The 26,327-nt window shown below is 38.5% G+C and overlaps 1 protein-coding gene across 1 annotated transcript in view; it reads right to left on the reverse strand.

Annotated features, from left to right (window-relative positions):
* The window catches only part of COG5 (component of oligomeric golgi complex 5), a 1,291,144-nt gene that overhangs the window by 1,246,380 nt on the left and 18,437 nt on the right, over positions 1-26,327 (reverse strand). The window contains exon 3 of the mRNA XM_053716572.1: positions 17,746-17,803. Within this exon, the coding sequence (XP_053572547.1) occupies positions 17,746-17,803 (58 nt within the window). The remainder of the gene's footprint in view (positions 1-17,745; positions 17,804-26,327) is intronic.

The following is a 26,327-nucleotide window of genomic DNA, read 5'->3' on the forward strand; positions in this document are numbered from 1 at the left end:
GTTCTTATTCTTCAGACTCAACTTCTTAAGATGGATGTCCCGTATCTCTCTACACACTATTGTTTCAAATGTCTCCAGTGCAGTCCCTTTATACGTTAAGGGATAAAATGTGGACTTCGGCTTGAGGTCCGTATGTTTGTAGCAGTCCTCTCGTACGGTCGAACCATACTCCTTAAATCCGTAATTCATCCTTTCAAGTGGGGATTTGAGAAAGAATCTCTTTAAAGTGAGTTTCCTGATGAACTCTTTAGTGTTCACAAAGGTGTTAAATTTATCAAGGCTTCTAGATGGTGCAAATGATAGACCTAGTCCTAAAATCGATTTTTCATCTTTATTTAATTCATAGGAACTTAGGTTAAATATCCCTTTATTGGTCACCTCATCCTTCTGTTCATCAGTATTTTCATCCTCCTTCTTTACTTTGACCCCTCCTCTCTTCCCTCTGTGGTTTTTGTTTTTACCTTTGTTGTTGACTGATTTTCCTCCCATTCTCTGTGGTGGTAGTGGTCCAGTACTAAAAAAGAAGGAGTAGCAGAAGAGGAATGTGGTACTTCCAAATCTTGTGATGCTGGGAGATTTAATGTTCGGGTTTTATTATTGTCTCCTCTATCACCCTTTCCTTCAGGGTTTTCACTTCTTTTAGTTTCTTTTAATTTCTCAACATTCCCATTTTCTACTCGTTTCTGTTTTTAGGGTGATTTCATTCAGTTAATCCGGATTGATTATGAGTGTAAGGTGCTATTGAGAAATTACCACACTCTGTTCCCCATCCACTTAACCTGTAAAAGGTATTGTTTGTGGTATACTGACTATCCCACCTAATGCTTTGATTTAAGGAGTTTTTTACAGACCATTAGAAGCTTTAAATCTGCCTAAAGGCAGTTATTTGTGTTAAAAAGCTCCAATATTGAATGTATCAGCTCCAATGAATGGTTGGAATCATTATTAGACTGTTAACATGGATCCATGAGGGACATTAAGATTGTTTTTAACCTCCAAATAGAGATTTGTTTTTAAGATTCTGAAGATCCTAAGGATTGTGATTTTTTAACCAATTGTTTGTCTTTTTTTTAATAAATTGTTCAATGCTGTTTAAGTACAATATCAGGCTCCATTAATACTGGTCTCATTGTATAACAAGACACACACACATTGTTGGAAACTTTACCGTTTATTATTATTTTAATGGTGTTGTAACAAATACACTGAAATACATTTGTGAAGTAATTTTTGGTGTACTTAGACCCTGCCTTCTACGGTTGGCGCTCTGATATATATCTAAAACATTCTATTTCCATATTTTGACCACTAGGGGTCAATCTATCTGAGCTAAGGGTCATTTTCAGCAGGCGCTTGGTGAATTTGTCTAAGAATGACCGGTTTCATAGACCCTACTCATAGACCCTACAGCAATGCACTACATGCTGATTTCAAAAATAAATTAAAAAAAAAAAAAAAACACAACACCACCACCACCTCCACTTGCTCACATGATTGATTAACCCCTTCACGCTGTTAGGACGTTCCATGCTGGGCTTTAACACCGTTGAGATGGCATAAAACCTCCTACCTTATATGGCGTACTGCAGCCTCCATCTTTTTGCTAAAAAAAAAAAAAAAATAAAAAAAAAAAAATAAAAAAAAAAAAAAAATCGGACTGGGCGGCTTGCATAGGCAGTCCCCCATGATCCGATCCCAGCCTTGAAATCACGTGATCGCATTGACGATCTGTAATACCAGGCAATTCTTCTTTGAATGAAGGATTTTTACAGCTAACCCCAGACGTACATTTCAGCCTATATGGGCCTCGTCAGTGGAAACTAGATCCCAAATGGTGATTTGCATATTTGGAAAACAGGAGAGAGGTGCGCAACTGGGAACGGACAGCACTCAGTAGCATGCCCTACTGGATAATGCCCACACAGGGTGCTGCCTCTTTAAGCCCAGCATCTGCTTTTCACAGATAAAGAACTTTCATGTAGTATATCAGTCTGACCCCATCAATAAGGACAGTCCAGCCCCGAAATACCAAGCAATTCTTCTCTGAACAAAGGATCTTTATAGCTAACCCAAAACTTATTTTTTGGCCTATATGGGCCTCGCCAATGGAGGTGCAGCTTTATCCTTCTAGGCAATTTGGGAAGGGAATACACATCTGTTCTCCCCCCATCACTAGATCCCAAAGGGTGATTTGGATATTTGTAACACTGGGAATTGCTGCCGTTTGTAAATCATGGTAAAATACAATGACATGCGAGTATACTTTAACTTTACAATTAACATCTATGGCAATAAATTACTTCTAAAGAACATTTAGTATAAAAAAAATAGATGATAATAAATCCCTTTGAACATTATTGCACAAGAATATATACAATAAACTGCTTAGCACAGGACGAAAAATGCCCAACAAAATACATAGAAGGTATGAATTATGGAGTATAATCTGACTAGTGAAATAAATAGCAAAACAAAATTAAAATGTATATTCTCAATAACTAATATCATACTTAAAAGAATACTATAATCAAAATTAAAGGGACAGTCTAGTCCAAAATAAACTTTCATGATGCAGATAGGGCATGTCATTTTAAACAACTTTCCAATTTACTTTTATCACCAATTTTGTTTTGTTCTCTGCTTGGTATTCTTAGTTAAAAGCTAAACCTAGGTGGTTAATATGCTAATTTCTTAGAACTTGAAGGCAGCCTCTAATCTGAATGCAGTTTTTCACCACTAGAGGGTGCTAGTTCATATGTGTCTTATAGATAACACTTTACTCACGTACGTGGAGTTACCCAGGAGTCAGCAACGATTGGCTAAAATGCAAGTCTGTCAAAAGAACTGATATAAGGGGGCAGCTTAAAGAGACTTAGATACAAGGTAATCACAGAGGTAAAAAGTGTATTAATATAACAGTGTTGGGTGTGCAAAACTAGGGAATGGGTAATAAAGGGATTATCTATATTTTAAAACAATAACAATTCTGGTGTAGACTGTCCCTTTAAACTTCCATGATTTAGATAGAGAATGTAATAATAATAAAAAAAATGTAATTTACTTCAGTTATCAAATTGTGCACAATCCTTTTTTATATGCACACTTTCTGAGGCACCAGCCCCTAATCAACATGCAAGAGCTCACAGTATACTTGTACAGTATATGTGCTTGTGATTGGCTGATGGCTGTTACATGATAGAGGGGGCAGGGAAAATGGAAGCAACTTTGAAATGTATCAAAAAATCTACTACTCATTTGAAATTCATACTAAGTGCTGTTGCATTATTTTTTATTATGTATTTGTTTGTCTATTATATTAAATGGTCCTTTAAAACCCTTGGGCACACAAGTCTATAACTGAAAAATCCAATATATTTTTTTGCTTTCAGGGTGCTTGCCTGCAATATCCTCACCTCTCAATGGCCTAAATATTATTTTGTATGGCTTCTATTGCACTTTAAATGTCATGATGTCCTGTTGATATATCCTAAAAAGTGACTTGACAGTGCCAAGCAAGGGTTGTTACCAGAAATATAAAACAAATGCCCTTTAGTTCTCAAACCCACTTCCCAAGTGGTCCTCTATGTATTTTCTCTTATATGCCGTACATTGATTACCTAGGTAGTGGTACCATAAATGCATCACTTGATTTTAAACAATTCACCTGTAACACTGGATAGGAAGGTCCCTGACCTAGACGTCCTAAGCATAGCAGGATGATAGAAGATCTCCTATAGTGATTTTTTTTTATTTTTTTTAAAGAGCTACCTTGGGAAATTGCTTTAGTTGTTCATCTTTATGTACCATGTGTAGATATATATTATTTTTAATAGTATAGCTCATAGCCTCATACCATTTTGTCACAAAAACCAACCATTTCTCATCTTGCATTGTTGTTTTGATATAAACAAATCCTCTCTCTGTGTCAATAAGACCTCACCAGAGGCCCAATCAAACCCCCATTCAATGTAACACCCAGATGTGAAAAGTAAGCAATTTTCTTTAGTTTTTTTTTCTTTTAATCGGTGGTAAATAATTGTGCTTTTCACTGATTAACTTTCAGCGATAGCCTTCAACACATTTGTATAACGGCTCTTGGCATGAAGAAATGAGTAAACCGTTATTGGTTTCCTGCATAGACAAGAGACTACTCTTTTCTCCTTGGTATCAAGCATCATTCGGCCTGCAGAATAATTACAGACTAATGGACAGCATTAACCACCTTTGTGTATACCGTGTATTTATCACATGCATAAATGAAGTTGGACTTCTAGTCAAAATTTGGTGCATTTCAGAAGAAGCATTGTTGTAATAAACACGTATTAGAAAAAAAGCTTCTATTAAAAGCTATAGCTGTTTCAGAAGTGTATTTAAAGGGACATTAAACCCAATTTTTTTTCCTTTCATGATTCAGAAAGAGAATACCATTTTAAACAACTTTCTAATTTACAGTGAGGCCCCGGTTTACGCACGACTCGGTATACGAAATTTCGGTTTACGAAATCGAAATTTGAAGAAAAATTGACTCGGTTTACAAATTTTTTTCGCAATACGAAACAAAATGCCGGTTTGCCCCCCTCGGTTTACGAATATTTTTCGCAATACGAAACCAGTGGCCCCTGTGCCCCCTGCATACTCAAGTATGATTGAATTAATGAAGTTTGGGTACCAGTGTGGAGGTGTTGGAGAGGTTTTGGAGCCATTTTGCAGCAAGTTGTTGAGCCTTTTGGAGTCATTTGCAGCAAGTTGTTAAGCCTTTTGGAGCCATTTGCAGCAAGTTGTGGAGCCTTTTGGAGACATTGGAGCCATTTGCAGCAAGTTGTTAAGCCTTTTGGAGCCTTTTGGAGCATTTTTTGGACACTTTATTTGAATTTTTTCGGACCTCCGGAACGCATTAATTGATTTTCAATGCATTCCTATGGGAAAACGTGTTTCGGTTTACGAATTTTTCGCAATACGAAACGACCCGGAGAACGAATTAAATTCATAAACCGAGGCCTCACTGTACTTCTATTATCTAATTTGCTTCATTCTCTTGATATTCTTTCCTGAAAAGCATATCTAGATAGGATCAGTAGCTTCTGATTGGTAGCTGCACATAGATGCCTCCTGTGATTGGTTCGCCCATGTGCATTGCTATTTCTTTAACAAAGGATATCTAAAGAATGAAGCAAATTAGATAATAGAAGTAAATTGGAATGTTGTTTAAAATTGTATTATCTGTCTGAATCATGAAAGAAAACTTTTGGGTTTAATGTCCCTTTAAGTATGCAGCGTGGACCAGCAGCATTTTAGACACTTGCTCAGAGAGCCTAAGGTGCTTGTATCATCTGGTAATGACTCAATTTGTTAATTGCTGACATGTTACAAGCACCACTGGCGCTCTGAGCAGCTGCAGTTTAAAATGCTGGTGCACTGACAATGTCTAGCTATGCTTCACATGCACGTGCAGAGAAAAACGCCAACACTAAAGCAGCGATGACTTTTACTAGAAGCCTTTTTGCTAATACATGTGTATTGCAAATATGTTTCTATTCAAAGATGTCATTCATCTATGTGCTTTTAAATTTTGGCCAGAATGTCCCTATAGGCTTTTAACCAAATGTGGTGTTACAATGTTTTTGAAAGATCTGTTGGATCCAGCAAGCACAGTGCCCTTATTAGGGTCCCACAAAAGTTTGTGTATCCAGCTAGAAGTGGTAACACCACAGTCCTGGGCAAACTCTGGGGTTGGAATAGAGTTTTGAATGACTTGGAAAGGTACTTACAATTTAATGCACTTAAAGGGAGACTAAACCCAACATTTTTCTTTCATGATTCAGATAGAGCACGCAATTTTAAGCAACTTTCTAATTTACTCCTATTATCAATTTTTCTTTGTTCGCTTGCTATCTTTATTTAAAAAACAGGAATGTGATGCATAGGAGCCGGCCCATGTTTGGTTGAGAACGTGGGCTATGCTTGCTTATTGGTGGGTAAATGTAAGCCTCCAATAAGCAAGCACTATCCATGGTGCTGAACCTAAAATGGGCTGGCTGCCAAGATTAACATTCCTGCTTTTAAAATAAAGATAGCAAGAGAACGAAGAAAAATTGATAATAGGAGTAAATTAGAAAGTTAATTGAAATTTCATGCTATATCTGAATCATGAAAGAAAAATGTTTGGTTCAGTGTCCCTTTAATTAATATTTAAAGTGACAGCACTACTAAAGACGTCAACCTAATAAATATATTTTTTTTAATAATAATAATAATGATAAAAAGGGTGTGCAAGAGGTATTGTCAATAAGCCAAAATTCAAATATTAAAATAATTCACAGCACTCCAGAAAGATGTCAAATATTTAATTACCTGCTTAGCAAATGTTAGATATTAAAATTAAGCATTTTGTTTTTAATATACATTATAGTCTAAATATTGTCACTTTACTGATCCTATTCTACTTTTATATGCTTGACTCACACCCTGAACTTGAGAGCTAAACTGCAGAAGTATGCTGATTGCACCATTGACTGTAATCAAGGGGAGTGCACCATGATTAAAGTCAATGGCATGATTGGTACACGTCTAACGATATTTAGACTAGAATGGGTGTTAAAAATAAAATGCTTAATTTTAATAATCAGCGTTAACTGCCCCTTTAAGTTTCCAGGAACTCTATTGTATATTGGAATATTTATCAGCTGATTTTAAGGAAAATGAAAATGGTCATTACAGCGCCACCCGTTGAACATTGTTTAATCAGTTATCAAAATTATTCATTTTTAAACTGAAATTACTTGTTGAAGGTCTTCATGTGACATTAAAGGGATATGATTCACACAGAGTATTTCATTTTCACATTTGCTTTGTTCCCATGATATTCAGTGTTGAAGAGATACCTAGGTAGGCATCTGGAGCACTACATGACAGGATATAGTGCTGCCCTCTAGTGTTCTTGCAAAAGAATAACATTTTGACAAAACTGCTGCCATATAGTGCTCTAGAAATGGGAGATACCAAGAAGAAAAAATAATAGAAGTAAATTAGAAAGCTGTTTAAAATTGCAGGATATATCTGAATCATGAAAGAAAAAAATTGGGCTTCATATCCCTTACATTTATTTGTTATATATGCATGGTATATATATCAGAATCCAAGTACCGACATGTAAAATGTTTTAAAAGAATCACCCTTAATTGTGGCTAGTTAGGACTAGCTGTACCTGGGTGTGTCTTCTGCTCTAAGCAGTGACAAAGTCATGTATTAAATGCAAAACACACCTCGGATTAGCTGTGTATGCCGTCACAAGGAAGGGGGAGCATCCTTAAAGGGATATGAAACCCAAATTGTGTCTTTCATGATTCAGATAGAGTGTGTAATTTTAAGCAACTTTCTAATTTACACCCAGGTGCTGAATCAAAAATGGGCCAGCTCCTAAGCTTACATTCTTGCTCTTTCAAATAAAGATACTAACAGAACAAAGAAAATTTGATAATAGGAGTAAATTAGAAAGTTGCTTAAAATTGCATTGTCTATCTGAATCTTAAAAGAAAAATATGTGTGTTTCATATCCCTTTACACAGACTGTATAGCTACAGAAACTGCTTGTCAGCATGGTGTAACCACCAGGGGGCGCAGGACCCCATACTCCCTAAATTCCACTCTAATACTCTCCTCTACCTCTGCCTGAGTCAGCTTTGAGTTTTCCGTTTCTTTTTTCTCTCTCTAGGATGGATTGAGCCCTTCTATGAAGCAGAGTTATTATATCTCTCATTGGCATATCATTTCCTATTTTAAGGTTTAGTTTTTATTAAGGGAGCGATCTGATGGACAGAAATGGAATATTGTGTCCTAGACCGATTATTTCATTTTAGACAACAGATATAGAGAGCACTGGAGTCACACAAAACAACTGATCCTAAAGAGACCTGAAACCCAAAATTTTTATTTTATGGTTCAGACAGAGCATACAATTTATTTAAACCACTTTGTTTTAATTTTTTACAACTTTCCAGTTTACTTCTATTGTCAAATTTATTAATTCCCTTTGTTGAAGGAGCAGCAATGTGCTAGATAGCTGAACAATTGGTGAGCCAATGACAAAAGGCATATATGTACAGCCACCAATCAGCAGCTAGCTCCCAATAGTGCACTGCTGCTCCTGAGCCTAACTAGGTATGCTATTCAACAAAGGATACCAAGAGAACAAATAAAACGATATAACAAATAGTAAAACTGAAAGTTGATTAAAAATTTCAAGCTCTATCTGTATCATGAAACTTTAATTTTGACTTTACTGTCCCTTTAGGAATAGAGAACCAAACTGTAAGGACCTGTGTGGCATGTTTCTGTAGTGACCTGACATTTCGGGATATGATGATATTGTGTTAATGCAACTGATTATCTCAGCCTTTAATGCACCTTGCCTAATGTTACTTTATATAATTGTTTTAAAAAGTGCTTAAAGATTCTTTTATCTTTGAAGATGAAGAAAAAAGAAAACCAAAAAGCTGACAGCAGTGTATGATACTTAGACTGATAAGTGTAAAGGTTTGAACTGGGACAAACATCTTTTAAATTAACCCCAATGATAATCATACAGCTATTCTTACAGTTGTTTATCACAAAAAACTTTTATTGGAATAAATATATATTTTTTTAACATTGGAGTTTGTCTTCTGCGGAGAGGATTGCATGGAGAGGCAGCCTATAAGCCTTTAAATCATATGATAGGAGCACATATTGTTCTGAAAAATGTGAGCATCCAATTGGTATTAGAAGAATGAATCATTTTATTCTGGACATAGTGTACATATTTATTTGTATATGCACTATAAGGAGAGAAGCAAGGGATCCTTCTTTGTGGATTGTGAATTTACTACAAAGGAGTAAACTACCTCAATATGTGTTTCTTATACCCAGTTCATTTAAAGGGACATAATACTCATATGCTAAATCACTTGAAACTGATGCAGTATAACTGTAAAAAGCGTACTAGAAAATATCACCTGAGCATCTCTATGTAAAAAAGGAAGATATTTTACCTCACAATCTCCTCAGCTCAGCAGAGTAAGTTCTGTGTAAAAAGTTTAACTTCAGCTGCATGTAAAAGAAATTAAAAATTGAAGAACTGAACAGCAGCAAATCAGCATCAGCAGTGCTGAGGTCATGAACTCCTTTACTTTGATCTCATGAGATTTCACTTAACTCTCATGAGATTTCATAGTAAACTACCTTAAACTGAATACAGAAATAAGATGAGTATGCACAAAAGCTCACTCCATTAGCTGTCCCGGGACAGACATACTGATTTGCTGCTTAAAGTCCTTACTTAGGACACTTAAGACAAATTGAGGTAAAAACAAAATTTATGCTTACCTGATAAATTTCTCTCTCTTGTGGTGTATCCAGTTCACGGGTTCATCCATTACTTGTGGGATATTCTCCTTCCCAACAGGAAGTTGCAAGAGGACACCCACAGCAGAGCTGTGTATATAGCTCCTCCCCTAACTGCCACCCCCAGTCATTCGACCGAAGACAAGCAAGAAAAAGGAGAAACTATAGGGTGCAGTGGTGACTGTAGTTTAAAAATAAAAAACACCTGCCTTAAAAAGACAGGGCGGGGCCGTGGACTGGATACACCACAAGAGAAGAAATTTATCAGGTAGCATAAATTTTGTTTTCTCTGTAAGGTGTATCCAGTCCACGGGTTCATCCATTACTTGTGGGATACCAATACCAAAGCTTTAGGACACGGATGAAGGGAGGGACAAGGCAGGAACTTAAACGGAAGGCACCACTGCCTGCAAGACCTTTCTCCCAAAAATAGCCTCCGAGAAAGCAAAAGTATCAAATTTGTAGAATTTAGAAAAAGTATAAAGCGAAGACCAAGTCGCCGCCTTACAAATCTGTTCAACAGAGGCCTCATTTTTAAAAGCCCATGTGGAAGCTACCGCTCTAGTGGAATGAGCTGTAATTCTTTCAGGAGGCTGCTGGCCAGCAGTCTCATAAGCTAAACGGATTATGCTTCTCAGCCAGAAAGAAAGAGAAGATGCCGAAGCCTTTTGGCCTCTCCTCTGTCCAGAGTAGACAACACACAATGCAGATGTTTGACGAAAATCCTTAGTAGCTTGTAAATAAAACTTCAAAGCACGAACCACGTCAAGATTGTGTAATAGACGTTCCTTCTTTGAAGAAGGATTAGGACACAGTGACGGAACTACAATCTCCTGATTGATATTCTTATTAGATACCACCTTAGGAAGAAATCCAGGTTTGGTACGCAAAACTACCTTATCTGTATGGAATATCAGATAAGGGGAATCACACTGTAAAGCAGATAACTCCAAAACTCTTCGAGCCGAAGAGATAGCTACCAAAAACAGAACTTTCCAAGATAAAAGCTTGATATCTATGGAATGCAGAGGTTCAAACGGAACCCCTTGAAGAACTTTAAGAACTAAATTTAAACTCCATGGCGGAGCAACAGGTTTAAACACAGGTTTGATTCTAACTAAAGCCTGACAAAACGCCTGAACGTCTGGAAAATCTGCCAGACGTTTGTGCAGAAGAATAGACAGAGCAGAAATCTGTCCCTTTAAGGAACTAGCTGACAATCCCTTCTCCAATCCCTCTTGGAGAAAAGATAATATTCTAGGAATCCTGACTTTACTCCATGAGTAACCCTTGGATTCACACCAATGAAGACATTTACACCATATCTTATGATAGGTTTTTCTGGTGACAGGCTTTCGAGCCTGAAGGTATCAATGACCGACTCGAAGAAACCATGTTTTGATAAAATCAAGCGTTCAATCTCCAAGCAGTCAGTCGCAGAGAAATTAGATTTGGATGTTTGAATGGACCTTGGAGTAGAAGGTCCTGCCTCAGCGGCAGAGTCCATGGTGGAAGGGATGACATGTCCACCAGATCTGCATACCAAGTCCTGCGTGGCCATGCAGGTGCTATCAAAATCACCGAAGCTCTCTCCTGCTTGATCTTGGCAATCAGACGAGGGAGGAGAGGAAATGGTGGGAACACATAAGCCAGGCTGAAGGACCAGGGCACTGCTAGAGCATCTATCAGCGCTGCCTGGCGATCCCTTGACCTGGACCCGTAACAAGGAAGCTTAGCGTTCTGACGAGACGCCATCAGATACACTTCTGGTTTGCCCCATAGTTGAATCAGCTGGGCAAATACCTCTGGATGGAGCTCCCACTCCCCCGGATGAAAAGTCTGCCGACTTAGAAAATCCGCCTCCCAGTTCTCTACTCCTGGGATATGGATAGCTGAGAGATGGCAAGAGTGATCCTCTGCCCATAGAATTATCTTTGAAACCTCCAACATTGCCAGGGGGCTTCTTGTCCCCTCTGATGGTTGATATAGGCTACAGTCGTGATATTGTCCGACTGAAATCTGATGAACCTGACCGCAGCTAGTTAAGGCCAAGCCTGAAGAGCATTGAATATTGCTCTCAGTTCCAGAATGTTTTATCGGAAGGAGGGGCCTTCTCCCCCGAGTCCACGAACCCTGAGCCTTCAGGGAGTTCCAGACTGTGCCCCAGCCTAGAAGGCTGGCATCTGTCGTGACTATAGTCCACTCTGGCCTGCGGAAACTCATTCCCCTGGACAGATGGACCCGAGAGAACCACCAGAGAAGAGAATCCCTGGTCTCTTGATCCAGATTTATCAGAGGGGACAAATCTGTGTAATCCCCATTCCACTGATTGAGCATGCAAAGTTGCAGTGGTCTGAGATGTAGGCGGGCAAACGGAACTATGTCCATTGCCGCTACCATTAGGCCGATTACTTCCATACACTGAGCCAATGACGGCCGAGAAGAGGAATGAAGAGCACGGCAGGAAGTTAGAAGCTTTAATAACCTGACCTCTGTCAGAAAAAAAATAATTTCTACTGAATCTATCAGTGTTCCTAGGAAGGAAACTCTTGTGAGAGGGGAGATAGAACTCTTCTCTTTGTTCACTTTCCACCCGTGAGACCTCAGAAAGGCCAGAACAAAGTCCGTATGGGACTTGGTGATTTGAAAAGTCGACGCCTGTATCAGAATGTCATCTAGATAAGGAGCCACCGCTATGCCCTGTGGCCTTAGAACCGCCAGTAGGGACCCTAGAACCTTCGTAAAGATTCTTGGTGCCGTGGCTAACCCGACGGGAAGAGCCACATACTGGTAATGCCTGTCTAAGAAGGCGAACCTGAGGAACTGATGATGATCTCTGTGAATCGGAATGTGGAGATAAGCATCCTTTAAGTCCACGGTAGTCATATATTGACCCTCCTGGATCAAAGGGAGGATGGTTCGGATAGTCTCCATCTTGAAGGATGGGACCCTGAGAAATTGTTTAGGATCTTGAGATCCAAGATTGGTCTGAAAGTTCCCTCTTTTTTTGGGAACTATAAACAGATTTGAATAGAAGCCCTGCCCTTGTTCCTGCTTTGGAACTGGGTGGATCACTCCCATAACCAGCAGGTCTTGAACACAACGTAAGAATGCCTCTCTCTTTATCTGGTTTACAGATAATTGTGAGAGATGAAATCTCCCCTTTGGAGATGAAGCTTTGAAGTCCAGAAGATATCCCTGGGAAACAATCTCTAATGCCCAGGGAACATGGACGTCTCTTGCCCAAGCCTGGGCGAAGAGAGAGAGTCTGCCCCCCCACTAGATCCGGTCCCGGATCGGGGGGCTACTCCTTCATGCTGTCTAGAGGCAGCCGCAGGTTTCTTGGCCTGCTTCCCCTTATTCCAAGCCTGGTTAGGTCTCCAGACTGGTTTGGACTGGGCAAAATTTCCCTCTTGTTTTGCATTAGAGGAAACTGAAGCTGCGCCACTTTTGAAGTTTCGAAAGGAACGAAAATGATTCTGTTTGGTCCTTAACTTATTGGACCTATCCTGAGGAAGGGCGTGACCTTTTCCTCCAGTAATATCAGAAATGATCTCCTTCAGACCGGGCCCGAATAGGGTCTGTCCTTGAAGGGGATGTTAAGAAGTTTAGACTTTGAAGTAACGTCTGCTGACCAGGACTTAAGCCCATAGCGCCTACGCGCCAAAATGGCAAAACCTAAATTCTTAGCCGTTAGCTTGACTAATGAAAAATGGCGTTAGAAATAAAGGAGTTAGCTAACTTAAGAGCTTTATCTGTCTAGAATATCGTCTAACGGGGTCTTCACCTGTAGAGCCTCCTCAAGAGACTCAAACCAAAAAGCGCTGCAGCAGTAACTGGGAGCAATGCATGCAAGAGGCTGGAGAATAAAACCTTGATGTATAAAAATTTTCTTAAGGAGACCCTCCAATTTTTTATCCATAGTATCTAGGAAAGCCACAACTGTCCTCGACGGGGATAGTTGTACGCTTAGCTAGGGTGGAGACTGCTCCTCCACCTTAGGAACCGTCTGCCCACGAGTCCCGTATGGTGGCATCTATGGGAAACATCTTTTTAAAAGCATGGAGGGGGAGAGAACACCTGGTCTATCCCATTCCTTAGTAATAATTTCCGAAAAACCTCTTAGGGACTGGAAAAAACAATTGGTGTGATACAGGTACTGCAAAGTATTTGTCCATTTTACCAATTTCTCTGGAACCACAATGGGGTCACAGTCATCCAGAGTCGCTAAAACCTCCCTAAGCAATAAGCGGAGGGTGTTCAAGCTTAAATTTAAACGCTGTCATCTCAGAATCAGAATTAAGGAACGCATTCCCTGAGTCTGAAATGTCACCCCACAGATAGAAGCTCACCTGCCTCGGCTTCTGGGCATTGTGAGGGGTATATCGGACACAGGCAATAAAGCGTCAGAAAGCTCTGTATTAATTCTAGCCCCAGAGCTGTCTCTCTTTCCTTGTAGCCCTGGCAGTTTGGAGAATACCTCTGTGAGGGTAGCATTCATAACTGCCGCCATGTCCTGTAAGGTAAAAGAATTAGACGAGCTAGATGTACTTGGCGTCACTTGAGCGGGAGTTATAGGTTCTGACACATGGGGAGAGTTAGATGGCATAATCTCCCTCTTTTCAGTCAGAGAATCCCCTGGAGATAAATCTTTAAGCGCCATAATATGTCTTTTTTAGTTTATAGAAATATCAGTACATTTGGTACACATTCTAAGAGGGGGTTCCACAATGGCTTCCAAACATATTGAACAAGGAGTTTCCTCTATGTCAGACATGTTTAACAGACTAGTAATGAGACAAGCAAGCTTGGAAAACACTTTAATAAAGGTGAAACAGCAATTAAACAAAAACGTTACTGTGCCTTTAAGAGAAAAAAACTAGCACTTAAACTGCAAAACAGTGTAAAAATACAGTAAAATCTTTGAAATTTTTACAGTGTGAATAAGGGACTAAAGCAGTATTGCACCCACTTGCAAATGGATGATAAACCCCTTAGGCCCCAAACCGGATTGAAAAATGTTAAAAAACGTTAAAAATCAATTGAGCACCATGCCACTGCTCTGCTGAGGCTCCTACCTGCCCTTAAATACGATTTTGTGCAGAAATAACCCCTTTGAAATGGTTCTCAGATGCCAGAGGACTCTTCGAGGGAAGCTGGATGTCTCAGTCTGTATTAAAACTGCGCAGTTAGAGCGCTAAAATAGGCCCCTCCCACCATGTACTGGATGTCAGAGGGGCCTTAAGAAAATACTCCTAGGAGTATCTGACTAGCCATGTGGAAACTAGGCCCCAAATAAAGACTTCTCCCTCAGAGAAAAAACTTCCTATTTATTTGAAATCATGTAAACGTTTTGTCACTAAGCAATATGAATATTAACATGAGTATTACCCTGTTATGTAAGCATGATCCCAGTTGCTGTTAAATCACTGCATCAGGCTTACCTCAAATACACAAGGCTCTGCCAGCATTTTCTAGAACTTATTCCTCTCTCTAGAAATAAACATACTGAACATACCTCAAAGCAGGTAATCTGCAGGCCGTTCCCCCAACTGAAGTTTTCCCATATTCATCAGTTATGTGTGAGAACATCAATGGACCTTAGTTACAAACCGCTAAGATCATCAAATCTCCAGGCAGAATTCTTCTTCTAATTTCTGCCTGAGAGAAAAACAGTACAACGCCGGTACCGTTTAAAAATAACAAACTCTTGATAGAAGGTAAAACTACACTAAGTCACCACATATATCTTGATACTTCCTTTCTTGTCGAGAGTTGCAAGAGAATGACCGGGGGTGGCAGTTAGGGGAGGAGCTATATAGACAGCTCTGCTGTGGGTGTCCTCTTGCAACTTCCTGTTGGGAAGGAGAATATCCCACAAGTAATGGATGAACCCGTGGACTGGATACACCTTACAAGAGAAATATCTTTCTTTTTTACATAGAGATGTTCAGGTGATATTTTCTAGTCAGCTTTTTACAGCTATGCTGCATCACTTTCAAGTGTTTCAACATTTGGGTATTATGGCCCTTTAATTGTGGGGATTATTTATATAGCATTGTATTAAACTTATGTTTATTGTTATCTTTATTACACCATTTATTCTTGATCTAAGCTGTCATATAGCCAATATGCAGAATTCTAAAGAAAACCTCTGTTTCAGAAGTTGCTTGTCCGACTCTCTATAGAGTGTGGAACAAGCAGAATTTTACAGAATTCAAGATGAGAATAGTGTCCTATTAAAAACAATTATTTGATAAGTAAACTATAACATTTTTAGGTTTGTACTTCCATTATAAATATGCTTCATTCTCTTGGTATCATTTGTTGAAGGGACAATAATGCACTACTGGGAGCTAGCTGAGAGCACCAGGTGAGCCAATGACAAAAGGTATATATGTGCAACCACCAATGAGCAACTAGCTCCCAGTAGTACATTGCTGCGCCTGAGCCTATCTAGGTATGCTTTTCAACAAAGGGTACCAAGAGAACAAATCAATTTAGATAATAGAAGTAAATTGTAATGTTGTTTAAAATTTGGGGTTTCAAGTTTCTTTAATTGTACGCACGAAAGTTTTATACTGGTTTTCACGTATTAAAGGAAAATCAAAATATAATTTTTACTATTCGGAGAATGCAAGTTTAAACAACTTTTCAACTTACTGCTATTATAAAATGTACTTAATTCTCTTGGTACACATTGTTGAAGAGTATACCTAGATAGGCTTAGGACAGCAATGCAGTACTCAAAGGTAGCTGTTGCTTAGAGGATAGACACATTTGTTTCTTGTCGTTGGCTCATTAGATGCGTTTAGCTAAGTCCCACAAGTTTATTGCTGCTCCAGAACTAACTTTATGTGTAACCCCATGCAGAGAACATTGTTTTATGCAAATAACCGCACAATGATAAACACATTAGACCATTTTCTTTTGTGTTTTTATTTCTCTTTCATAAACAATATAATTTCCTAACTAACAACTAAAATAAAAATAAAAAATCACCTTTAAAATATAGGCCACTTACTACAAACATGCTAACTGTTAAAGGAACATTCAATTATTTTCCTTTGCTGAATCTAAAGAGGACATTTATATATACACACTTTTCTTTTTTAAAGAATAGTTTTTCCTGTACTGAAAAGATATACGTCTTTCCATTATGCTTAGTGTCCATTAACAAAGCAATGTGGATTGGAATGAATTAGAAAAGAAATCCAAAAATCCCAGTGCAGCTCTTCCAATATAATCAAATGGGGAACCTTTCTTACTAAGTACACAAATGTAGTCACAATTTTAATTCTAATGAACTTTATAAATATGTAGGTTTACTTAAAGGGACAGTCTAGTCCAAAATAAACTTTCATGATTCAGATAGAAAATGTAATTTTAAACATATTTCCAATTTACTTTATCACCAATTTTGCTTTGTTCTCTTGGTATTCTTAGTTTAAAGCTAAACCTAGGAGGTTCATATGCAAATTTCTAAGCCCTTGAAGGCCGCCTCTTTTCTCAGAGCATTTTAATAGTTTTTCACCACTAGAGGGTGTTAGTTCACGTTTGTCATATAGATAACACTGTGCTCACACACGTGGAGATCCAGTAAGCCAGCTCTGATTGGCTAAAATGGATGTCTGTCAAAAGAACTGCAATAAGGGGGCAGTTTGCAGAGGCTTAGATACAATGTAATCACAGAGGTAAAAAATATATTTATATAACGTTGTTGGTTATGCAAAACTAGGGAATGGGTAATAAAGGGATTATCTATCTTTTTAAACAACAACAATTCTGGTGTAGACTGTCCCTTTAAGGTAACAGATACTTTGTTATTAAGATTTTCTTAGATGACGTGTATATTAAAGTGTTCATGTAATTGTTATGGTCATTACCTTAATAAACAAAAAATATACAGGTTTATCTTTCCTACAGACCTGCCGCCATAACTAATAGAATCCTCTTTTATTCCTCATTTCCTAGAGGTCTTCTGGTACTGGGGTCTGGGCTATGTGAGTGAGACATGTGGGCGGGGCCATATGTGTTATGTGGGTGGAGCTGTACCCAGAAGGGATCAAGTTACAAATATTCTGTAGGTGGGACTAGAGAGGTCATGGGCAAAGGAAAAGCTGAAGGAGCGTCAGTGGAGCTGAGCTACAAGCCACTGACAGTACTGCTATATGCAGAACAATGGGGAGGTTTTCTCCTGTCCCTAAGAGCCAACATTCTAATTTACAGAAAATTGTTAACAAAAGACAAGTTTTCTACAACAATAAATATGTAATACAACTATAATTTATGTTGCATATTACTAGGTAAAAGGGTTAACGTTTTACATAAGTAATACCAGTTCTAATATTCCTGTAACACACTTACCTTCTAAAGATTCAATTCCTGTGGCCTGGGCCAGAAGATCTTCATGTCTTGCAACAACCTAAATGGATTAAATATAACCATTTTATTTGCATGCATACACAGAAAGTTTAAGATACTTTTTTATTAAGTACAAAGAAGAAACAAAATGTAAAATAATAATTTCCTATTTTAATAGGACCACAAAAATACAATACAGGTAGCCCTCAGTTTACGCCGGGGTTAGGTTCCAGAAGGAATGGTTGTAAATCAAAACCGTTGTAAATTGAAACCCAGTTTATAATGCAAGTCAATGGGAAGTGAGGGAGTTAGGTTCCAGGCCCCTCTCAAAATTGACATAACACCTAATACATTATTTTTAAAGTTTGAAATGAAGACTTTAAATGCTAAACAGCATTATAAACCTAATTAAATAATCACACAACACAGAATATATAATTAAACTAAGTTAAATAAACAAAAACCATTTGCTAAAACAGTATTATAACATAATAAAATAAATCACACAACACAGAAAATATAATCAAACTAAGTTTAATGTAGGGTTGCAACTAACGATTATTTTCATAATCGATTAATCGGCCGATTATTTTTTCGATTAATCGACTAATCGGATAAAAAGAGAATCAATAATAGTTTTCTATGTTTTAAATAAAATCCACATAATGAGTGTTACAAATATAAACTTCAGACTAAAACTTTACATTAACACAACTGTTTCTTCAATTTTTAAGCAGCAGAGCACAGTTTTATAATTAAAGAAAACAAAACCACAAACTGTTTGAAAAGAGGTAGAACTAGAAAGAGTTAGACTATCACTGTTAATAACATTTTGTTATTCACTCTTTCAGAAACTTTGCATTGAAATGCAAAAATCTCAACATGTCTACATGCTTCTGGCTAAGGCTGGTTCTCTGTTTGCAGCTATATTTCCTGCAGCAGAGAAAAGGCTGTTGAGGTGTATAAGTAGGGTTTTGCCAATTTCACCAAAATGGGATATTTATCTTTGTTAGCTCTTCACCAATGCTAAGTGTTTTCTACCTTGGCAAGGGGCCTCTCAATAACCCTTGACTTCATTCTAACATAAAAATATCTTGAATATCTATATGCAATGGTAAATAACCAGCTATAAGGTTAGGGGAAATATCTAGTCCGCTCTAAAAATAAAGAATATATACTTATAAAGGTTGAATCTGGTACATATTATCACAATTTATTAAAAATATAAAAAAGCTATAAAAAACAAAATCAAAAGCGCTAAGGACTGAATATCAATAACAGGACAAAGCCTTACACATTTATACAGTACATATAATCAGCAATAGCAAGCAATACGCTAATAATTGTTCAAACAGATAATAGTGCACATCAATTTAAATAACTCCCATCAATCTAGGGGCAAGGTGTAAACAACAAGCTTGGCACTATATCATGAAAAGCATAGTTCCAAATCACCAGATTTAATAAACAATCCAAATGATGACTATTATATCTGGGTTGCACATAAGCAAGGGGTAGTTGTAAACGTTTACTGTCCTGAAAAAGTGAAAAGTAAACGTCTGTAGACGTCCTTTAGGCTAAGGACATAACCATAAAACACAATACCATATGCAGGAGTTCATTGGAGTGAAGCAGCTGGTGTTGTGCACAGACCAACTAATTGCAAACAAACTAATCGATTAATCGATTATGAGATTCGTTGACAACTATTTTCATAATCAATTATTATCGATTATGACGATTAGTTGTTGCAGCTCTAGTTTAATGAACAAAAACATTTGCTAACAGCACCTAATAAAATAATTACACAACAGACTGCATCATCATCAAACTACGTTTAATGAACAAAAACGTTTTTTTACTTGCATTTTTCTGCAAACAGTTCTCTGCATTGTTAGCATGTTAGATAATATTGGGTCTGCACCTATTCTATGCATTTCAATCTGCAGTGATTAATAGGCAGTTAGGCACCCTCATCTCAAGCAGCTGGACGGGAAGATAATAGGGAAGCGTCTGCTAGAACTTGTTGCTCGATAAGTCTGGTCTGATCTGTGTACACAGATCATTTCAGGCTGTAAAGCTTGCTTAAAGGGCCATAATACCCAAATGTTTAACCACTTGAAAGTGATGCAGCATAGCTGTAAAAAGCTGTCTAGAAAATATCTCCTCAACATCTCTATGTAAAAAAGAAAGATATTTTACCTCAAAAGTTCCTCAGTAGCTACCTCCTATTGTAAAGGATTTCTAAGCAGAATTTTAGTGTGTCTGTCCTGGGACAGCTGAAAGGATGAGCCTCATGAACTCTCATATTATTTCACCAATCAGGTAAAGGAAGCTTACTATGAAATCTCATGAGAGTTAAGTCAAATCTCATGAGATCACAGTAAGATTTCATGACCTCAGCACTGCTGATGCTGAATGGCTGCTGTTCATTTCTTCATTTTTTTTTATTTTTACCTGCAGCTGGGAGCAGGTGAAGTATAACTTTTTACACAGAACTTACTCTGCTGAGCTGAGGAGATTGTGAGGTAAAATATCTTCCTTTTTTACATAGAGATGCTCAGGTGATATTTTCCTGTCAGCTTTTTACAGTTATACTGCATCAGTTTCAAGGGATTTAGCATATGAGTATTATGTCCCTTTAACTTTGCTGAAACACAAGCCTACTGGCTATTTTAAGTAGTGCAATGTTTTATAATGCATTTCAATAGCAGTCACATGACTAAAAAAAAGGTTGTTATTCTGAAACGGCGCAAATTGAACCGGCGTAAACCGAGGGCCATCTGTATAATGTCTGTGAGGATATGTTCTGCTGTGTAACTGTATATATAAAAAAAATACTAAAAGGAGTCCTAGTCTCCATACATAAATCCTTTGGAAAGCAAGTGCGCTAAAACAGAGATCACATGATTAATTTAAAGCTAGCATAGACAAAAGTAATTCATTATATTACTTTGTGTTACCACTTTCAAAAAATCCTGAACTTGACATTTATCTAATTTTTTTTGATGAGAAAGAGTGTATGGTGTAAAGTGGATTACAGCACAGCAATTCTTTGCAAACTATGGACTGGGGCTATAACACACTACTATGGTGCTTTTAAAGGGGCAGTGTGCTGTCATTTTATTTCTAACATAATAATCTGTTCCCAGTGATCCACTTTACCTGCTGAAGAGTATTGAATTGTTTACACAAAGTTCCTTTACCTTTTTGTAATTTGAAATAGCGGTTTTTCCTGCTAAAACCCCCCCCATCTATGCTAAAAATTTCAGTACAGGGGTACTGGCTACAGAAACGCTAGGTAAACAAAAGACATCGGTGGGGTTGTGCTGCTTGCCTGAATACACTCTCCCTTTAAGTACCACTTGGGATCTAACAGGTAGCTCTTTTATCTTGATTTTGTCATCTGAAATAGCTGAATTTTTGCTATATTGAAACTTGCAATACTTTAGTACTAGTTGTGGATAAGCAATGTAAACAACAAAAACAGAATTTATGCTTACCTGATAAATTGCTTTCTCTTACGGTGTATCCAGTCCACGGATTCATCCTTACTTGTGGGATATTCTCAATCCCTACAGGAAGTGGCAAAGAGAGCACACAGCAGAGCTGTCCATATAGCTCCCCTCAGGCTTCGTGTTTAACACACTACAGCACGATGCCACAGTCTCTGCTGTGGCCCTACTTTCCTTGGGGATTAGTTTTGGGACGAAAATAAGACTCCCTGTAGTCCTCCTGCAATCTCTGGCCTCTACATGTGAAGCTGCATGAAGCTGTCTTGCAAAAGAACTGCTCAACTGAGGCGCGAAAATTAGGCCCCCTCCCTCTTCACTCCGGAGTTGTGGGGCCTTCCTAAGCCAAATTAGGTGTCTAAAATTATGCCAGGCGTATAAAACCCCTAAAAAGTGTTCCAAACATGATAAACACTTGTGCAAACGTCAGATTATAGTAAAAAGATAATCGATTTTCCCCATAACAGTGTCCACCAGTGATTTAAGTCCTTTTAATTAAGCCATCCTTCTATACTGAGTCTCAGAATATGGCTTACCTTCCCACATGGGGATCTCTGTCAGTCTTCTAGCATTACCAAGTCTTGTTAGAAAAAAAGTGACTGAGCATACCTTAAGCAGTTAAGCCTGCAAACTGTTCCCCCCAACTGAAGTTCATCCGGTACTCAACAGTCCTGTGTGGGAACAGCAATGGATTTTAGTTACAACATGCTAAAATCTTTTTCCTCTCAGCAGAAATCTTCATCACTTTCTGCCTCAGAGTAAATAGTACAAACCAGCACTATTTTAAAATAACAAACTCTTGATTGAAGAAATAAAAACTACAAATCTAACACCACATACTCTTTAACCTCCTGTGGAGATGCTACTTGTTAGAGCGGCAAAGAGAATGACTGGGGGGGGCGGAGCCTGAGGGGAGCTATATGGACAGCTCTGCTGTGTGCTCTCTTTGCCACTTCCTGTAGGGATTGAGAATATCCCACAAGTAAGGATGAATCCGTGGACTGGATACACCATGTAAGAGAAAGTAAAAAAAACAACAATCCCAGTATTGTATATCACTTTACAAAGAGTAATTCTAATATCTGGACGCAATATATATTTTTATTATTGTTGCTATTCGTTATTTGTGTGTATATGTGTGAAATCATAGACAACATTGCTAATCGTGACATACATTAGATGCAATTCGTTGGTTTTCAGTAACAAGATACTTTTCAAGAGACATTATTACAATTTTGTATATGTTTAATATATCCAATGTATTGTTTGCTATACAAAGTATAATATTATGAACGCATGTGTGACAACTCTACTTCTAATTAGACAAAGGGCACCCTGATTGGGACACTGGTCATAAGGGGTGGGGTTTTATACTTTGGAGTTTAGGTAGCGTAGCCCTATTTAAGGGGTGATTTTATACCACAGTTTAAGCCTGATGAAATGGTGGAAACCGTGAAACCTGTTGCATGTTTTTATTATGCACATTACAGTATGAGTTGTTGTTTTTATTCTCTTTTTTATGTTCTTAAAAAGCAACTTTTAATTAATAACTCTAAATTGCTGTGTGCTATTTTCTACGCTACTGAGGGGAAGGGGTGGTATCCCCTCCCTATCCATTGTTTGGACTATTTATCTGGCTAGTGGTTAATACACCTGGATTGAATCTTCCACTGGGCCAAACCACATTTGGGATTCCAGCGACTGCCTGGATCAGCTAACTGGTTTGCTGTTGAAAACCAGCCTGTAACTGCTGGCACACCAGAGTGCCTTTGTAGTATGCGAGTACCCTACATCACCTTTGTTCTATCACCTAGTGGGTAATTGATTCACACATATGGCACCTCTCTCCTTTCCTTGTTTTCCATAGGTAGGGACCTTGAAGTAGAAGGTCTTTCCTCAGAGGCAATCTCCAAGGAGGAAGAAATTACATCTTCACCAGATCCGCAAACCAGATCCAGCGAGACCAGGCAGGAGCTATTAGATCACAGACGCCCTCTCCTGCCTGATATGAGCAATTACTCAGGGAAAAAAACAGCATACGGGGAGAACAGGTACGCCAGGCTGAAGTTCCAAGGCACCACTAGAGCGTCTATCAGAGTGGCCTGTGGATCTCTTGATCTTGAACCAAACTTTGGAAGCTTGGCGTGTAGATGAGACGCCATCAGAACCAACTGCAGAAAATTCTGCTTGCTCGAAAAATCCGCCTCCTAGTTGTACATTTGTGCAAAAGCCACCCCTGGGATGTGTGGGGTGAGAGAGGAGGCAATCATGAGACTCCGCCCACTGGAGAATGCGAGCCACCTCCTTCATAGCTAAGGAACACTGAGTTCCTCCCTGGTGATAGAAGTAAGCCACTGAGGAGATATTATCTGATTGAAATCTGATAGACCGGATTAAAGCTATTTGAGGTCAGGCTATCAAGGCCTTGTAAATCGCTCTCAACTTCAAGATGTTTATGGGATGAGAAGACTCCTCCTAAATACAAATATCCTAAGTTCCTAAAGAATTCCGAACTGCTCCCCAGCCTGAAAGACTGGCGTCCGTGGTCACAATCACCCAGGATGGTCTTAGGAAACATGTACCCTGAGCCAGATGGCCCTGCGAAATCCACAAGATAGAAAGTCTCTAGTTAGGCTACCCTCTGCGATAGGTCCGAGTGTACTCTGTTCCATTGTCTGAGCATACAGAACTGTAGGGGTCTCAGATGGAACTGAACAAACAGAATGGATGTCCATGGAAGCAACCATTAGACCAATTACTTCCTGAAGTGACAGACAAGAAGTGACAGGCAAGAAGCCAGAAGTTTGGGTTTTTTGACCTCCGTCAGAACAATCTTCATGGACCAAAAATCTATAATCATTCCTAAGAAACACAACCTGGTCTCTGACACCAGGGAACTCTTCTCCAGATTCATGTTCCACCCAGGGGAAAGTAGAATAGACAACAACATCTCTGTATGAGATCTTGCTAACTGAAACAATGGCGCTTGAACCAAGATGTCATTCAGATAAGGCGCCACCACTATTTCCTGAGATCTGACCACAGCTAAAATGGTCTTTAGGACCTTTGTAAAGATTTGAGGAGCCGTGGCAACGCCAAAGGGAATAGCAGCAAACTGGAAAGGATTGTCTAGAAAGGCAAATCATAGGAATTGGTGATGTTCCCTGAGAATGGGAACATGAAGATACGCATCCTTCAGGTCTATGGTAGTCATGAACTGACCCGCCTGAACAAAAAGAAGAATGGAACAATAGTCTCCATATTAAAGGACGTAATCTTGAGAAATTTGTTGAGACACTTGAGGTCCAATATGGGTCGAAAGTTCCCTATTTTTTGGGAACCACAAAAAGGTTTGAGTAAATCCTTGACCCTATTCCATCTTGGGAACTGGAACAATCACTCCCAGAAAAGATAGGTCCTTTACGCAGTAAAAGAAGGCCTCTCTCTTCATCTGGATAGTAGATAATCTGGAAAGGAGAAATTTGCCTCTGGGAGGTCAAGATTTTTATCCTATACTGAAACCCTGGGACACTACTTCCACTACCCAAGGGTCTTTGACAACGCAAATACAAGCCTGTTGATAAAAAAAAAAAAAAAAAAAAAAGAAGAGGAAAAACCTGCCCCCTACCTCATTCAAGACTGGATCAGGGGCGAACCCTTCTAGCAGAATTAGACTCAGCGGAAGGCTTCTTGGATTGCTTGCCCTTGTTCCAAGGATGGCTCCATGAGGTCTAGGCTTGCTCAGATTTAGAAGTTGAGGAGGATTCTGTCTTGTGAAGTTTAAATTAGAGGTCTTACGACCCCTAAGTCTACCTATCGCTCCTATGATAAACAATTATTCTTCAGGGCTAAGGTCACCCAGAGGACACCCTTGAGGACAGGAAACAGACACAGCAATGTCTAGGAACAATCCTGAGACCACTGCTGCTGATTCTATCTCAGCTTGATACTTCTAAGCATAGAAATAAATATTACATGCCAAAAAATATACATGTTGGTAAAAGTCCCCATATATAAAAAGGAATAATACATATGATACGGACATATTAAAAATCCCCTCATTAGTGAGATTAATACATGGAATCTCTGTACCAGACAGGGTAAACCTCAATATGAATATAAAATAAATTATAATTTTAGGGCACTAGGTAGTCTCCTAATATGAAGAGACTCCTATGCATATGAATACACATAAAATAAATAAATATAAATTAAAATGTGAAAGATCGTATACATAAAATTGCCACAAGATGGCAGTAACTACTATGAAACGTCATGCTAAAAAAAAACCGCATTGTATCTTTTAGTTTAAAAAAAATATATACAAATGCAGAGAAAATAAAAATACAGACAAAATGGTCCCATTTGCTAATAGAGACTAATATAATTTATATATACAAGAAAATTGTAATTAAAACTCAGCTTAAAAGACCGCTAAGTTTAAGCGACCAAATCAGCTTAAAAGACCGCTAAGTAAAAGCGACCTACTATATCAGAGCATTAAGAGTCACCCACAGGGGGAAAAAAAATTCCCTTAACTGTAAATAAAGTCTCCACCCTAAGAGACCTGACAAAATAAGGAAAACGCTGTAAGGGAAAACAGATATGGCACTAGAGCGTTCATTAAACTTGCACACACTGCCGACCAGATAAGTCTGACTGTCGTGAGGAAAAAACGATGGCTATATAAGCATAAAGTGCAATAATTCCCCATATACATAAGTAAGAGATATACAGACATTGCGTAATATCTGCTGTAAAAGCTAACAAATAAACTTGCAATACTCTGCCGACTTGCTAGTTCTGTCGGTTAGGAAAAATGGCCCCGTCATAGTGCACACTGAAGCAAGCGAGTGATTTCTCTTAACATAAAATATATTTAGACAGCAGATTAAAGTCTACATAAGGATTCAATAGAGTACAAACAGCTGGCGCTGCACTGCAGAAAGCAGGATGACCATATGCAGGACGGAAGCCGGGTAACTCTGTGTAAGATCCCTCTGAGGCGAATGGCGCCAAAAACTAATCTGCCATTCGTGAAGTCAAATACTACAAAAGTAATTAAAAGAGCAT

Source organism: Bombina bombina, chromosome 6 (genome assembly GCF_027579735.1).
Source record: "Bombina bombina isolate aBomBom1 chromosome 6, aBomBom1.pri, whole genome shotgun sequence".
Taxonomy (NCBI): Eukaryota; Metazoa; Chordata; class Amphibia; order Anura; family Bombinatoridae; genus Bombina; species Bombina bombina.